The following is an 18,049-nucleotide window of genomic DNA, read 5'->3' as shown; positions in this document are numbered from 1 at the left end:
AGACGAGTGTGGATGGGAGAGTTGGAAGGGGTCGACCTCAGCGAACGTACCTCAAAACAATGTACCTCCCCCGCACTGCACATCCCGCGGCCCACCTGCGCCGCATCTCCAGTCGCCCGACCGACGACATCCCCCACTTCTTCTAACGCCACTTCTTCAAAATAGACTCGCCCAGGCCGAAAACTGACTTCTGCACATGGGCCACGAAGTTTCAATCGCACTGTATGTGCGCACCCACATGTGGTACTTTGTGGAAGAGCCACACTCAAGGGGCCAAAGAGCCGCATGTGGCTCGAGAGCCGCGGTTTGCCGACCACTGGGCTAGTGCATCTCCCTTGAGGGGGAGATATACTTCAGACTTCAGGGATAGTGGTGGGTGTGGTCCCCACCCTGGAGCCACACCACTGAGTCTGTCCCGGGTTTTTTCCCTGACCTCCCTAGGGCAGAGCCCCTAGTTGCCAGATGGGTGGGGCCTCCAGAGCCCAGAGGTTGGGTCTGCCAGAAGCCAGGAGGGTGTTTGGAAGTGCCTGGAAAAGGCCAAGCTACAAACCAAGGCCAGCTGCCACTAGTGCCAGGCTAGGAGCCACTTAGCAATAGGTATAGGGCATGCCAGGGCCAGATGCTGTTTGTTTGAGAGATTTTAGGAAAATTGGTAGCATGAGCCAAGATAGGTCATTTGTATGGAAAAGCCACTGGAAGGGTTTAGGTGGGCCCAAAAGTTGGGTGGGGTATGTAGGGTCTCAGGAAGTCAGTAGGGTGGAGCAAACGGTGTTAACCGTGTTGATGGAGATTCAGATATGGTGTCTGCCTCCCAGCTCTGTGGTAGTCGCTCAGCCAAAGAAAAATGGCCTGTGCCAGCACTTTTGTGTGGGAGAAAGCTGCCCCTTCACCCCTGGCCCTGTTGCCAGACAATTCATTTCCTCCCTATACGTCCAAGTTGCCTTCTCAGCTGCTGCCCCAGTGCTGGAGTTCTAAGCAAGTGAGTCCGAGTAAGTCCCTGCACAGGCCCTTTAGGAGGAATGCCTGGGACTCCTGCAGCACTCTGTCTCACCCAGCCACAGTTTCTGCTGGTTTCCACAGCCAGAGGTTATGGGGACTTCTCTCCCTGGCACTGGAACCCTGGGCTGGGGGGCCTGGTGTAGGGCTGAGACCCTCACTTCTTGGGGGGACCTCAGCAGTCAAGATATCCCTCTTGGTTTTTAACTGCTACACATGGGTATGGGACCAGCCCATATAGGGTCTCTGCCCATTTTACCAGTCTGTTTGTGGCTTCTTTATATCCTTAGTTATAGAACTTCTGTTCAGCTAGAATCAGTGGTTCTCAACCTGTGGGTCGCGACCCCTTTGGGGGTCGAAGGACCCTTTCACAGGGGTCACCTAAGACCATCGGAAAACACATATATAATTACATTTTTTTTGTGATTAATCACTATGCTTTAATTATGTTCAATTTGTAACAATGAAATTAGGGGTCACCACAACATGAGGAACTACATTAAAGGGTTGCGGCATTAGGAAGGTTGAGAACCACTGAGCTAGATTCAGGCAGTTCTGAATGTGGTTGTTCTGCCGTTTAGTTGTGATTTTGATGTGGTTGTGGGAGGTTCTGAGTACTACTGAGTTTTTCTACGCTGTCAACTTGACCATAGCCTCTGCCTATTCTTTACAGTTCCACTCGGGCATTTTCTTCCCCCGGGAAATCTCCTCTAGTTTTTCCCTCATGCTGCATTCTGGGTAACCTGCCTTTCTGGCACACTTCAGTAGCACCCTCAGATTATTTCTGCCATATCGCCTACCACACTAGTCCTGAAGATACCTCAAGAGGAAATATAGGATATATGACTTATTTCATATAGATATAGATATAGATATAGATATAGATATAGATATAGATATAGATATTGTACACAAGTGTATGGACCCATGTATACATATACATGAAGTATATTCTACTCCAAATATAATGGTGGACATTTCTCCAACAGTGGTACTAGTGCCCCTGAAGATATGGACTATAGTTTTTATCTCTACATTCCCGGTACCTAACCCAATAGCTTCAACATAATATATATTTATCAAATGAGCAAGTAATTATGATGACAAATTATGGTTAGTAAAAATAATTGTTAGATAAAAGTTATTCATTCTCTTTCAAATCTCTAAAAACTAATTTATAGAATTGGGAAGCTGCCAAAAGTCAAATTAGCTCTGAAAACATTATGGAAAGTTCCACTACGCCCCTTTCTTACACACACACACACACACACACACACACACACACACACACCTCTTCCAGCCACCATTTTGAGATGAAGATGGATCAAAGAACAAAGAGGAGAAGAATGAAAGGAGAAAGAAAGATGAAGATAGGGAGGGTGAATAAGTAGAATTTCCAGAGCTTTGTAATCAAAATGGGGAAAAACACAATTAAAGCCATTAAGAGAGAAAGGCAGGAGCAGCCTGTCTGCTCCTTAAGGCCTTCTTGAGCCTGTCAACAGAGCTTCCCCCTGAGTGGGGGACACTGTCTGTATGAGGACCTTTAGGCAACACCTTCTGGTGGACATTGCTCAAGCAGTGGTACCAGTGGAGGGGACCCTCCCCCGCCACATGAAGTTTGCATTTAGAATCCACAGATTTTCACTGTCGATCAGCAATGTGTGATTTCAAGTTTAAAATAATGACTGGATTAAGGAAAAGACGTTAGTTAAGAACAAAGGTCTTTTTCAGTGCCGCTCTGACTGTGGCTGCAAGATTAGACTCCATAGCGACACCACTTCATAAGCACTAGGTCCGTGCTTGGTACGGAGAGAAACGTTCCTAAGCTTGGCCTTGATGTAGATGCAGTAAGATTAGAAGAATGTGGTAAGGTCCTCAGGGAAGGTGGCCCATAGATTGAAGTTTCTGATGAACAGTTACGGTCAGGAACAAGGGGAGAACGAGTTTCACTGTCCCCTGGCAGCATGGAAAAGAGGGATAAGAGGTGATGACAGTGGAGGCAGGCTAGAGTACAGTCCTCTGTTTAAACAGTAGTTGGGGCACAGCTGAAGGACTCAGGTTTCATCCATCTTTCACCTCTTCTGGCCATTCATCAGCCAAGACATTCATCAGCCTGTTTCTGTTGGGTGTGACACTGTGAGACACATGAACAGACATGGCTCTTATCTCCCACGGGAAGAACTGCTTCTGTGTTATTGGTTAGTGCATAGTAACTGGTGTCCTGTCTTCTGAGTATCTGTTAGACCCCTTTGAGTCAGTACAGTAAAATTTGTTTTCTGTTAACTAAATAGAGAAAATCAAAAAACCTCTGCACATTAAGCATTAAAATTGGCCTTACTTGGAACGACTTTCTTGAGTAATCACTCTGTCACTCCTGGCTTTGATGGAAGTGCAAGAAGAGGCTGTTTTAGATCTGGTTCACCTTAGGAAATGATAATAAAGAAGCAAAAGTTTTAACACTTAGGTTTCCAAAGGCCCTGTCATTGTAGAATTCTGAATTTTTTGAATCCCGAGGATACCTCGAGAGGAAATATATGATATATGACTTATTTCACTCATATACAAATGCATTTGTACACGTGTCTATAAATCCATACACACATATACATGAAGTAGATTCTCCAAATATTTATCTCTTCCCTCTTCAATCATTCAATTTCTGTCAAGACCCAGCTCAACTTCAGCCTCTGCCATGATCCTTCCGCGCTGCTAAAGCTCACACCGATCTTATCCTTTTTCTCATCGTATAGCATTTACTACCTGTACCAGTATTTTCAGCACTTATCTGTCAGCTATGTTCTTTATACTTTGCATTATTAATTAGCTGTTTTGTGTGTCTGTCTCTTGTCTCCCTGTGTACGTGGTGCCATCAAGTAACACTGAGGGACCAGGTTGGACTATAGGTAGAAGCATTTGCTAGGATTGGCAAACTGGCTTGTTTTTGTACGTCCAGTAAGTTAAAAATTATTTTTAAATTTTTAAAGGGTTACAAAATAACACAAACAAACCAATATATATTACAGCGACCCTATGATACTCAAAGCCTCTAATATGTTTGCTATCTAGCTCTTCACAAAAGAAGTGTGCCAACCCCTGCTTTAGAGAATAATGAAAACCAATAGGGGACAGATTATAGGTTCCACCTTCCTAGCTGTAAGCAATTATATTAGGTATGAGTGTTTCCATTTTACAGATAAAGAACCTGAGGCTTGTTAATCTAAATAATTTGAATTTTGGACTTCACCTTTAAAGGCATTAGGAGGAGCCACTAGACCAACAACAACAACAATAATAATAACTATTTAAGTTGCACAGGGGCAGGAACTTAGTCCTTTTTGTTCATTGCTGTATCCTTCCAACACCCAGAACAATATCTGTCACATGGTATGGTTTTTATTAGTTTCCTGTGGATGCCATAACAAATTACCACAAACTTTGTAGCTTAAAACTACAGAACTTTATTCTCACACAGTCTGGAGGCTGGAGTTTGCAATCAAGGTGTCGACCAAGTTCATGCTCCCTTTGAAGACTCTAGGGAAGGAGCCTTCCTTACTTACAGTTCTGGTGCTCCCAGGAATTCCTTATGTTGCAGCAGCATAACTCCTATCTCTGCCTCCATCTTCACTTGGCCATCTCCCCTATGAGTCTCTGTGTGTCCTCTCTTCTTATAAAGACATTGGACTTAGGGCTCACACTCAATCCAGGATGATGTTATCTCAAGATCCTTAATGAATTACACATCAAAGAGCCTATTTTCAAATAAGAACATATTTTGAGGTCCCAAGGGAGCATCAATTTTGAGGGCGGAAACTATTCAACCTACTGCAGGTCTCAATAAATATTTATTTTATTTTTCAATTATAGTTTACATTCCGTATTATTTTGTATTAGTTTCAGGTGTACTCAAATATTTTTAAATGACTAAATGAATGAAGAAAGTGATTTTTTAATATGTTGTTAGCACTGGATTCATTTCATTCAAACTTCAAAACAATTCTATTAGATAGAATGTGTTTTTCCATTTTACAAGGGAAGTGAGTCTTGGAGAGCTAAGTATCTATCCTCGCTTAGTTTGCACAGCCAGTAAGGGCAGGGCCACACTGAACTCATGTTCTTCCCCACTAGGCCTGGGTGATTACCGCTAGACATGACTAAAAAGGGGTTTGGGACTATTACACTAAATATTGACAGAGGTGGAATTCAGGGAAGAGGGTCTGAAATCAAGGAAATCAGATTTTAGGAGGCCAAGTATCAAATTTCTTTAATTTGATTAAAAATCTGTAAGTATCAATAGGTGGGCATAAACAACAAAAGAAAAAGAGGGGTGGCAAAGATGGCTGAGACCGCACACTTAGGGAGATGGTGGCTACTGATGCCAAATAGAAAGCTAGAAGAGGGAGTCAGCTTGGAAAGAAAAATGAATAATTGGAATGTCATCAGTGGCATATTCAAACTTGGCCTGGAGGCATTTGCAGAGACAGGGCTGGTCCCCAGAAGAGAGATGTGTGAAGTGAGGTCATCATCACCCTGAGGCAGCATCCAGCATCTCATGAATCAGCAGTGTTGAGCCAGCAGCGGCTGGCCTGGTGGGGCTGCGTTTCTGGCCGTCTGAGGGTGAACACACAGCCAGAGAATGCCCTTTTTTCCTTCTTAGAGATGAATCAACCCTCCTTGAACTGCCCTCCCCCCCCAGCTTTGCTCCCCTGCTAGGATTGCAATTGAGGTCTCAGGTTTTTATGAACCACTTTGGCTTGAAGCTGTGAGGTGGGATTATGTCTGTCATCAAAGGGAGTTGGTGGCAGCAAAAGGATAAAGGAAGCATCTTTCTTTTAGACTGTGTGCACCGAGTACATCATCAGGCTGAATCCTGTTCATAACACAAGCAATGCTATCAGATTCTGAGGGTTTGAGCCACCCTAACAGTCTGGCCAAGAGAGCTGACTCTTCTGCATTTTGCCAAAAATCGGGCTTCAATGTTAGCACCTTGGACATTTGAGTACAGACTGAGAGAAGTTTAAATGTGTCTGAAAGAATCAACCTGATATTGAAGTTCAAAGCTCTATACCTCTGCCTACGGTCAATTCCAGACCACCCCTTCCCCAGTCCCACTTAATAAAGAGAAAAGAGCACTTGAATGAAATTTGGGGAAATAGGGTAAGTAGAATTCCTGAAATTAAAGCAGTTGAGTTTTTAGTCAACTATAAGAAAGCCCTGGGCAAAGAGGGACCTTCTATTTTGAAATAGGCATCCCCCTGAAAACCATTACTACATGTTCATAGAATCTATACAAAGTATAATTATGAATAAAGTTTAGATTACTTTGCTTCTGTTAATTTATTCATGGGCAAGGAAGGAAGAGAGCTGGTATGAGTGAACTAGCAAAGATTTTACAAGGCATTCCATTTCTTTTAAAAATCTATCTGTAAGACATTTAAATCTATAGATGAGCTAAATCTGTCCTATAGATCAAATAAAAGAATTACTATTTTAAACATACCACATTCTTAATTATACTGAATTTAAATGTAATTGCATATTCACTGCATGCATCATAATGTTAATTAGGGGAGACATTTTGAATCAAATACATTGAGGTATATAGCACTTCAGTTTCCTTTTTATAAAATAAAACTCAGACCCAGAAAAATAAAATGATTTGCCTGAAGTCATGTGACTCATCAAATCCTAGCTGGGGTACAACTAGTCCTGTCCTGTAGGTATGCTCATTCCTTTCTACCAGGTCCTTAGATCAGCCCTAGAGTGTGGGTTTGTCTCAGAAACACTGTAGGAGCCTATAAGTAAGTAGCCTGATGCAATGTAAGGAATATAGGATTTGAAATCAACAACTAGGATTTAAGCTGTGATATTTACTCATAACTCCTTGAACCTCATTTTCTTCATCGGTAGAAATAGAATGTTCACAACAAACCCAACTCAGCCTTCAGAGGTCCAGATTAATAATGTACTCTGAAAATCACAATCCACTATACAGTTGTTATTTAGCACTACAGTAAACCCTTGGTTTTGCGGCCCTCAATTTAATGGAGTTTGGATTTAAGGGGAAAAATTTCCAGTCTTTATGTCATATGTGAAAATTAATACCCTGTTCATTTTAAAATGCTTTTAATCAAGATTTGCTTATAATTAAATTAACAGGTTATTTTTACTATTAATTCACTGTTATTTTTAACAAATGTTAGCAAATAGGCCATATGTTGGGAAAAAAACACTGTAGTAATTTTGCCAACATAAATAAATATTGCATATCTACAACTATAGTGAACATATATAAATCCAAGAGTCGCCGCTCATAAACAATGTTCAGGGAATGATTAGTAGTGATCACACTGCCTCATGCGGTAATTGTTTCTGCTGTCACATGCGCTAAGCCATGCCCCAGCCATGTGCATTTGTTTACTCAAGATGACTGGCAAACACATGCATTCAATATAAATTTAAAATTACTGTAATACATATAGAAAACTTTCCTGTGAAATTAAACTTTTCATATATACTTAATTTTAATGACACAAACATGTCTATATAAGTAAAAACAGGTAAACTAACTAATTTGTCAATTTTTAACATACTCATTTGGAAAACTGACTTTATTATATAATGGACTGTCGGCTTTAACGGACACCCCCTCATCTGAATTAGTCTGTTATATCGAGGCTTTACTATATTATTGTGAGCTCCTATGAGCTGTGATAAGTCATGAATGTTTCAAACCTGCTTAGGACATCAAGAAACTGGAGAGAGCTTTTGCCCTAGCCGGTTTTGCTCAGTGGGTAGAGCATCAGCCTGCAGACCAAAAGGTCCCTGGTTCGATTCCGGTCAAGGGCATGTACCTTGGTTGCAGGCTCTTCCCTGGCCCGGGCCCTGGTCTCGGCATGTGCAGGAAGCAACCAACCTATGTGTTTCTCTCATGTCAATGTTTCTCTCATCTCTTCCACTCTCTCTAAAAGATCAATGGAAAAATATCCTCAGGTGAGGATTAACAAAACAACAAAAAAAAGAAATTGGAGAGAGTTTTTAATAGGCTCTCTCCACTTCTCACTTCCCATTTATTCATTGTTTTCTTTTAAAATGTATTTTAATTATAATATGCTCATATATATATATATATATATCATGTGCTGTATATATGTATGTGTGTTGTGTGTATGAAAAATAAAACAAATACTGATTTCTCTGCCACTGGCTTAAAAGGAGAATATTACCAAGGCCTTTGAAGCCTTCTGTGTGTCCCACCCCAATCATATCCTCTCCCTCTCAGAAAAGTGGATAAACAACGATTGTGATTTTTTTGTTGTTGTTCATCTTTCCCTTGCCTTTAGTTGTACTACCCGTGTCTCTGCCTAAACAATGTATTTGTATTGGGTGAATTTTTTTCTTTCTTCTTTTTTCCCTCTTGACATATATGTCAGGGATAAATTATTATCTTCCTGCATCCTTATACTATCCACCTCATTCTTTGTCACAGTACCTCCTTCCCACCCATTAAAACACATCACTCCTGTTACTCTAAAGACCTTGTAAAGAGAGACATTGAAGAGAGCCAAGCTTCAGGTTTACATGAGCAAGGAGTGGGTGTCCATACCTATCAGGCAGTGGGACATCAGTTGCCAGGGCAAATGCAAGAATCCAAGAATGGGAAGGGTCCTGTGTCCTCTGAGACTCATTTGGTCATCTGATCCTTCACCTTAATGGGAAAATTAAAAAAACCTAAAATATAAATCAAGGTTAGTTTGGATGTCCTATATGAAATTTAGACTTTTCCTGCAGGCCTTTGGGAAGCAACTAGGTTTGGGGGAAAAGTGAATGACAAAGCATAACTGCTTCAAAACAGATGAGATAGGAAACCAAAAGGCCAGAGAGAAAACTCCTAGCCTGGGGCAGGGGTGGAGGTGTGGCTGCAGAGCGCAGGAGGGATGCTGCAGACAGAGTCTAGTGGGATTTCACAACTGGTTGGATGTGGGAAATGCTAGAGAAAGAGGAGTTGGTGATGACTGAAATGTCAAAGTTACCTAGATGGAAACATGATAATGAGCCAAAATAGTAAGTTAACAAGAGAGGTCAATTTGAAAGCCAAAATGACTAGAACAGCCCACAGTTATTAACTCCAGTCTTTCTCTCAGCAAAGGAATCAGAGGTGGGCGAATCTGCATTTCCTACTTTCAAGAGTTCGCAGGTTTTTTACATGTTAAATGATAAACATTTGTTCAATGATTCCAGCTCTTTGTTCCTCATACATAAAATTAGGGGCTGGAGTAAGGTGGTGTCTAAGGCCCTCTCCCCTTTGGTAATTATGCGGTTCTCAGAACTTTGCCCGGAATAGGACATAGTAATAAAAGAAACGCATGAGCTTGGCAGTCAGAGAGAACTAAATCCTAATGCCAGGTCCAGTGTGAACTGGGCGCTGTGGCCGTGCCCTTGGTTTGCCCTGCGCCTCCCCCTGAAAACTGAGTGTGATAAAAGCTCACAGGGCCGCTGTGAGTCTGGTTGTATGTGGAAATGCCCAACCTCAGTGCCTGGCACAGTGTAGGTGCAGGAAAAAGATAGACTTCCTCCCTCCCTTCCTTCCTTCCTTCTTCCTCCCTTTGTTACGAATAGGAGAGCGTTAGTCTGGCTCCCCAACTGGTGCTTTGGGGTAACCTTCCCTGTGGTGCCCCCAAGCAGCTGTTGTACCAGAGAACTGCTTTCCACCAGCCTTTCTTAGTTTTCTCCCAAAGCTCAGGACCTCCCGGCTTGGAGGGGAGTGTGAGTGGCAAGGAGTCCCTTGGCAGCCGGTCTGTCGTTGCTTTTCCGGCTGGACCCAACCCCACTCCAAGAGCACAGCGAAGAGCTCCCTGTGCATAAAATGGTAAGAAGCCACACCAGCTTCCCTGTGCAAAGAAGCAGCAAACACGTTCAGTCATTATCTGTAAGGGGCACAGGGAATCAGACTGAGATTTGGTGCTATGTGCACAGCGCTTTATCTTTGCAGTGCTGAGAGCCGAAAACAAGGCTCTCTGGGAGTTAAGGTTCTACTCAGGCTCAAAGACAGCATGCGGCCCTAGGCCAGGTCCTGCCACCCTAACCCCGGCCGCTGAGTTTATCATGATTCTCAGCAGGAAGAGTCAAGGAGTAGTTCCCTCTCCTACAGTGAACCCTGGAATGGTACATTTTTCTGGAAGTTCAGACCCCTACCCCTCTCCTACAGATCTCAGCGACGGAGAAAATTAAGAACAAAAACAGTTAGGCTCTCCCGGCTTATGAATTTGAATGCCACCTGACCCTAACATGATGTTAGTTTTTTTGGTTCCAAACTGCACAGTTTTTCAGAGTCAAAGAGCTCTGTAAATCCTATTGCAACATTTTGCAGTGTTTCTATACTTAGGAATGTGTTTTGGGGGGAAATAGAGACATAACTTAATCTTGTCGGTCCTTGAGGAGGTTCCATTTAGAGACCTTCCTATTTCCTGAAGGAGAAGCATGGAAGCGTACAAAGTAAATGTTACCTCAACTCTGACTCAGAGTTTCTACATTTATGCCTTCCACATGAGGAAACAAGAGGCTGAAGTTCTGATCATATTACTCTTCCTTCATTTAAAAATGATTAGCAAGTCCCTGCAGGTTTTCAGACACTCTGAGAGCCAGCTCACCTCTGTTCTCCTGCTCACCCCGTTCAGAAAGGCAGACCACAAAGCAAGCTGGGGAGGCACACGGGCTATATGTCTGGTCACTTTGCAGATACATTAATTTTTCAGCGAGCTGTTATCAATACAGACGGTGTGCTGGGCACAAAACATAGTAGGGATAAAAAATGAATAAGACAATTTCTGGCCTCTTGTTGATAGAAGGCTGTTACTAGTTTATAGTCAAAGACTCTACTCCATTCACAGCAAGCTGTTTTACATCCCAATGAATTCATAACTCCACCAGCACTGGACTTTGAGGGTTTAAGGTTTCCAGGATGCCACCTCATTAAAGAAAAAAGGAGTAAGGTCAAGCAAGAGAAGGAACAAAAGAAGCGCAGAAGCTGACCCTGAAGAGTAGTCACCTCTATAATGGAATACGTGAAATGGCCTTTAGTTTAAAACTGGTATTTGCTCCTTTAAGCAGGTCCCCTCAATTCTAGCTGTCTCTGCAAAATGGATGATTGATCACCAATGGAAACTTAATTACCAGTTAATCGGTTACTATTGAATTGCTGGTACATCTCAGTTGTCTGCTACGCCTCAGAGTAATCTATAGTACTTTAGTGAAGAAAAGCTTCTAATTAAATAGCATTCACTAATGTATTAAAATGCATGTCTAGAGCTAAAACATTTCATTAATTCTGAGTCAGTAGGTTTAGCATCTGAGAGACTCTGTTTGCTAATTTGTCACTATTTAAAATGAAGACATAGTTGTTGCCTACATAAAATAGTATTGTGGGTGATTTTTAAACAGTAAAAGAGAATAGATATAAGAATTTCACATTCCATGTAACAGAAATTTGACCTTAAGGAGTAAGGTGATTTTATATAAGGATAATGAAATTTTTTATTTCAATTTGTTCTTGAACACTAAGTTGGTTTGAAATATAATGACAATTTTCTGGTTATTATAAATATAATGGGATAATAATAGAGAATTTCTAATCTTCAAATAATTTTCCAGGATTTATATAGCTATATACAAAGATGTGTAAGAATGAACTTTTTTCCCCCTCTTTTTCTTCCAAGTTAACCTTCATTTTCCTTAATACATCCTCCTGCTCCCTAGTTATTTGTCCCAAATTTACCAATTCGAAACTATCTTGTCAGGATAGTTAGGAGTCAGACATTCTATTTATCCCTTATAAACTCTTAACTGCCTATATTCCTTTTAAAAAAGCTTTGATAATATTGGTTCATATCTCCATGCTTATTCCCCATCTACCCATAATTGATTCAGTTACTTGTTCATTCGATTAATATTCACTGAAGATTTACTGTATGAGGTATTCCATCTATTATAAGCAATTACAGTGGTGAACAAACAGGTCCCTAATCGCAGAGAGCCACCTAGAGAAGTCTCACATCAATCATATAACCAAAATAGAAGAATGTGACCTAGATACTGGGATCAGGGAAGGCCTGCTGAGTAAATGATGACCAGCTGGGATCTGAAGGAGGCATAGCCGTTAACAGAGTGCATGGAGGTGGAAGGAGGACTTCAGGCAGAGGGAACAGCATGTGCAAAGGCCCTGTAATGGGAGGACACATGGCATATGTGGAAAACTGAAAGAAGGTCAGCTTGCTGGAGCACAGAGAGCAAAGGGTAGCACATTGCAGGGTGAGTGTGGAGATGTTGGGTAGGATTCAGATGAGGCAAGGCCCAAGAGGTCACAAAAATTGTGTCCTTCACCTAAGAGCAATAAGGAGACATTTTTAAGTGTTTTAAACAGAGTTATATGGTAAGACTCATGTTGTAAGAAGAAAATCTGGCTGCAATGTAGAGACTGGATCAGAAAAGAGATTGGGTAAGACTGGTGTGGCAGGTCCAGTTAGGAAGTCGAGAAGAGGGTGGGGGGATGGAGGGAGGGCTTGGAGGAAGGTTGATGTGGTGGAGATAGAGAAACTGGATGGACCCAGGAGATCTTTAGAAAGGACAGTTGATTGGAATTGGTAATGAACTGTACATGGGGAAGAATCGGGGATGACCCTTTGGTTTCTGACTTGTGCACCTGGAGGAATGGTAGAGCCATTCACTGGGGTGCATTGTATCATAAGATTAGGCATGGGGAAGACTGTGTTTTCTACACTAGCCATGTTTAGCTTAGATCTTTGAGCTGTCTGAGTGCAGATTTCATACTGCGATTTATGCACAGTCAGCTCAGAGCAGAGGGGTAGTCTGGAGGTACACAGGTGTCAACTAAATAGCAATAGCTGTCCCAGGAGAGCCTGAGAGCCTGGGGGAGAGTATGAGGAGTAAGTGGAAAAGCAGCCCTAGGATGGAGCCTTGAGAAACCCCAACATTGATAGCCAGGCATGGATTTTCCTGCAAAGGAGACATAAATGCTGCAGCCTGAAAAGTAGGAGGAAAACAGGAGACTGAAGTGTTGAAGGGACGGGAGCTCTTACTTGTCACATATTACTGGACAGTATTTTTTTAAATCCTTTCGTTTGAAGTTGAACCTGAAGGATAAATACCTGGTTGAGTGGTAATTGCCTTTCAGTAAGCTGGTTACTGAGGCATTTGATGTACAGCATTTGCATGTTTTGAGCCTTTCACTATAATGATGACAAATATGTAAGTGGTGTTTTCTGCATGCTGGGTTCTACTGTAAAGGATTTTTATAAACTAGCTCATTTAATCTTCACAACAGTTCTTTAAGGTAAGGCACATTTCTATAATTCTCTCAGTTTTACAGCTGGGGGAACTGAAATGGAGATGACATGAATTTCACAAACACAGAGAGACTGTAGGGACTACATAAAGTAAACAGGCATTAGGGACCAGGGTTTGATGCAGGCACTGGGGTCTATGCTGTGCTGCCTCCCATGAATTATCTATCAACCACCACTTTGCGCCACCTCGCTGCACACAGATGCACAAAGGCACACATTTTAAAGTATAATGTCCCGCCATAGCTGGGCGGCTCGGGACATTATACTTTATACATTATGCATTATACGTTGGCTGGGGCATCGTCCTATACACCAAAAAGGTTGCAGGTTCAATCCCCAGACGGGGTGCTTACAGGAGGCCACCAATTAATCTCTCTCTCTCTCTCTCTCTTTCTCTCTCTCCTTCCTCCCTCTCTCTTTCCCTCCCTTCCTCCCTCACCCTGCCTTCCTCTTCCTAAAATCAAACATATCCTCTGGTGAGAATTAAAAGAAAAAACTTGAATAAAATATAATGTCCAAGTATGACTCCAACATTTATTACTATTCCAGTCGAAGTTTATCTCATTAGACTTGCCTGCTAGAAGCATTACCTTTAGGTCAAGGACTGAGACATTTACAGTTTTATTTTTCTTTAAATATACCAGCTAGGTTTCATCTTTATGCACATAATGAACCATGGTACACACTGTGATAGTAAAGTGTGCCCCCAGTTCAGAGTATGTGCACATACAACAGGCCTCACAGTCCTGGAGCCATTCAGGTCACTGGAAATATTTCTGCCTATCTGGGCCTATTTGCACAGTTCTCCTCACCATTCCCCTCCAGGCTCTGAAAAGATGTACTGAAAAGTTTCTTAATAGCTCACTCTCATCTGGATTCACGTTAATTCTATGATCATATTTTATTCCAGACACTTTTGAGAAATTCATCAGGCTGTGAAGTGCACAGTGATGAATATCGAACGGAGTTTACTACAGCTTTGCAGCGCGTCGACTTATTCATGGGCCAATTCAACCAAGTCCTCTTAACATCCATATCCACCTTCATTAAAGGGGAGCTCACCATCGCTAACCTGGGGACCTCAGAAGGCCGCTTCATGCAGGTAAATGCTTTCTGAGGGGGGCTGCGTCTGCTTTATCTGGTATTATACCATTAATTTGGTTTTTGCAATAAGGTATTTGCAAACATTCTAAAATGAATATCATCGTGGAAACTAGAGACACCGACTGACAGCAAAATAATGAAGGCTGGTCCACTTTTTATGAAGTGTATTGGCCTATTTTTGTTAAATTCGCGAAGCTTCCGGTTTAAATGCGGTTGCTTTTCATTTCTTTGCCCAGAATGGTTTGGTGGTTGTTGTTTTTTTCTTTTCCATTCATGATTTCTATCACATGATTGGAAAATAAAACGAAACAATTACAGTGCTTCCAGGCGATGTTTTCCTCTTTCAAGGGAAGCTAAGGATCAAAGGAGCGCTATTGTGTGTACCGTGTGTCTCCATGAGAAGAAACATTCACATCATTGAGAAATATTGGCAGCAGTTAGGAGGGGAGTTGTCATCAAAATCCCATTGTAACTTCAACTCTCCTGATTTCTGCAAAATGATGAGGGTCAGACACAAAGAAGTTTAGATACTGAGGGAGAAAAATCTGTGGGTTTTTTTTTTTAAGAAATGCTTTAATGGATAGCAACAGTATTTCCATACAATGAAAGTTCACATTTCAGAAGTTATGTTTCCTAGATACAAGAATCATAGTGCCTTGCAGAAATTAAAATGCTCTTGTGTGTGCTGTTTTACTGCTTTAATAGTTACTGCATAATGATTTCAACATGAGTTCCTTATTAGATTCTTAATTAATGCAGAATAACAATGGCATCTATGGAAATGCTGACTCTCTATTTCTCTTAAAGAAAGATGCTTTTTTCATAATTATCTGATATAATTAAGATCCTACTCAGACCATGATGTCTAGTAAACCAATTGAAGATGATGATGTTTTCCTATGGCTTGCTCCTCTGTACATCCTCTGTCTATATTCTTTTACAAAACGTTTTTAAAAATTACCACTGTCTTTATTGCAGTCTGGATATTGGTCATTGCCATATTTTAATTTGCGTTTTTCTTGTACTAGTGGGCACGATGGAATTTTTCAAAGTTTTAAAACTTGTAAATAAAGCCTTCCTAGCTCAAAGCGAATCATATAGATCCTGTTATCTAAATAGTCCCACACTTAGAATCCCCTCCTCCCATTGCTTCGCAGTTAAGTACAGTGGGGCCTTGACTTACGAGTTTAATTCGTTAGGAGACTGAGCTTGTTAAGGAGCTCGTTAACTCAAATTACTCTATCAACTCAATGCAAAAAATCTGCCAAGAGAGAGCTGGTATCTCAAAAAACTCGTTAGTCGGGACACTCGTAAGTCAAGGCCCCACTGTTTCATCCCCCTCCTCCCTCTCTCCCAGCCTAGTGTTTTTATTTACCCACCGCAGACCATTTAATTCTCTCCCTAACGCCTCAAAATCTGAAGGAGGGATGCCCAGTCCTGTCCCACACAAACAAGCACTCTAAGGTATTTGAAATATGGTCTTACCTGTGATCCTTGTAAAATGTGTGATATTATGTTGTGCTTGTTTTTTTTTAGTTAACATTGATTTTATTCTATGGAATTCCAAAAAAATTGAAGGAGGATGAAGACGCTAACATCTATTGAATTCCTAATGTGTCCACTATGTTCATTTGCTTTCCTTTATCTTTCTTTCTGCTTTTCTTTTTTTCTAGATTGTCTATGACTCCCCAGTCCAGTTTCGTATTAACAAACTTTCCACAGACACTTTTAGGTCTGACACTTTTTTACCTCAAAAGCTTCCTGGACTATTTCCAGATTCTAAAGATCTAATAAAATCCCATTTTTAGATAGGTTGCTTTAACAACTGGGGAAATTCTGCTGTGTGACAGATTCCACCACCCAAGTGATATGTCATGCATCGTCAGGCTCATTATAACAGAAGTGCTGTGCCAAATATTTTATTCTTACCTCCCAGCATTTTCATAAGAGAAGCCCATTATCTATACATCCAACACATTAGAAATAAAAAGAAGCAAACAAGTAGAAACTAATGTATATAAAGTACTGATATCACTGATTTTAAAAACACACACACACAAAACAGGTGGCTCTTAATTCATCAACTATGTATCAGGAGCTTACTAACTTTGCTTTCCTAGGCAAATAAGCAAAGCAAAGAAAGCAGTGACAACAGAACCTGCCTTTATGGAGCTAACGTTTTGGTAGGGGAGATACAAACATGTACCTGATACCAAGACTAGAAAGACATAAGACAAAGGACTACTGACATCCACAGAGGATCTGTTTCTCTAACACTTGCCTAAGAGATTTTCACTCCATTAAATTTTTATTTAAATAAAACCTAAAACACTGGAAGGATCAAACAGTCAATATCATTGAAATCCAGTTTGTTTACAGCAAATAATGTTAGGGGAGGAGTCCGTAGTGCCGCCAAGACCAGGGGACCTTCCAGCTTCATCGAGCTGCTGGCCAAGTTCTGTAAATGTTTTGACTGCGCTAATGTGCTAAATCTGTGGCCAGGCCTCACTTTCTGCAACTCAGGTTTTAGTAATACTATGGAGTCTCTGTTACAAAATGGAATGGACATAATTTTTTTTTTCCAAAAACAGCTGCCATCCATAAAAAGGAACAGAAAAATGATTTTACTTCCTTCCTACCCCGAAGCCTAAAGGCAAAGCTGCTTTACAAATGTTTTCTTCCAAGAGTTTGCAGCTGTTTCTGCCTCTCCTATTGTGCTTATGTTCGGCCCTGGCTGGGAACACAAGCTACAGCCCCAGCTGTCGGGTGCAAAGTGAATCAGGTATTTCACAGTGGTTATTTAATTAGAAAGAATTATATTGTTTAGCTAACAATATTATGTGTACGGCAGAGAAGACATTTTTTACATGTTTCTAACATTGAAGCATGCGTATCTTATCTCGTACAGGTGCAACTATGTCTAAATATACTGGTGTGCACATCTATTTGAGTCTCTCTCTCTGTTGAGCCATGTCAGTATAGACTTCAAAAACAGTTTTTATTTGTGTGATCACTCTCTTGGGATGCTATGAAGTAAAATAATATGATAAGCAATATTCAAGATAGCATAAATAAACAATGAGTGTGTGGCTGCCCACAGAATTTGGAGGGGGAAGGGACTTAGACAAGAACAAGGCTCAGGAACATGAGCGCAGTGTGCAGGGCTACGTGGGAGAGGGGAGAGGGATACTCATGAAGATCACAGGACTAATCACAGGGATTGCCCATGTCTCCCCTTCTGAGCTCCTCGTCTAATCTACATCCAAAAACAATGCTTGTTTGATTTGTTTTTTACAGCACTTGTATAAGGCCTTTAATCTCTAGATGCAAGGCATTGCTATTAAAATATTTGTGCATGACTGTCAGGCCTGGGAGAGTGAGTGGCTCAGGAATGGCTTGGGGGTGGGGAGTCCCTTTCATGACTTGTTTCAAGCTCAGCTCCACCCACAGGGCAGCCACCTTTTCTGCATACAGTGGCCGTGCCTGGGCACTGTCACAGTTGTCGGTAGGCCCTTTGGCTTTCTCCTTGTGCTTCTCCAATCCCCTTTTTCCTCTCCCCAGTTTTTTAATGCTGTTACCACTCACTAGCC

At 41.4% G+C, this 18,049-nt stretch overlaps 1 protein-coding gene across 1 annotated transcript in view; it reads left to right on the top strand.

Moving 5' to 3' along the window:
• MET (MET proto-oncogene, receptor tyrosine kinase) overlaps positions 1-18,049 on the top strand; it is a 153,231-nt gene that overhangs the window by 64,437 nt on the left and 70,745 nt on the right. Inside the window, exon 3 of the mRNA XM_005877701.2 lies at positions 14,266-14,457. Within this exon, the coding sequence (XP_005877763.1) occupies positions 14,266-14,457 (192 nt within the window). The remainder of the gene's footprint in view (positions 1-14,265; positions 14,458-18,049) is intronic.

Source organism: Myotis brandtii, unplaced genomic scaffold (assembly GCF_000412655.1).
Source record: "Myotis brandtii unplaced genomic scaffold, ASM41265v1 scaffold529, whole genome shotgun sequence".
NCBI lineage: Eukaryota > Metazoa > Chordata > Mammalia > Chiroptera > Vespertilionidae > Myotis > Myotis brandtii.
Note: the sequence above shows the minus strand (reverse complement) of the source record. Positions and strands in the feature narration are given on the sequence as shown.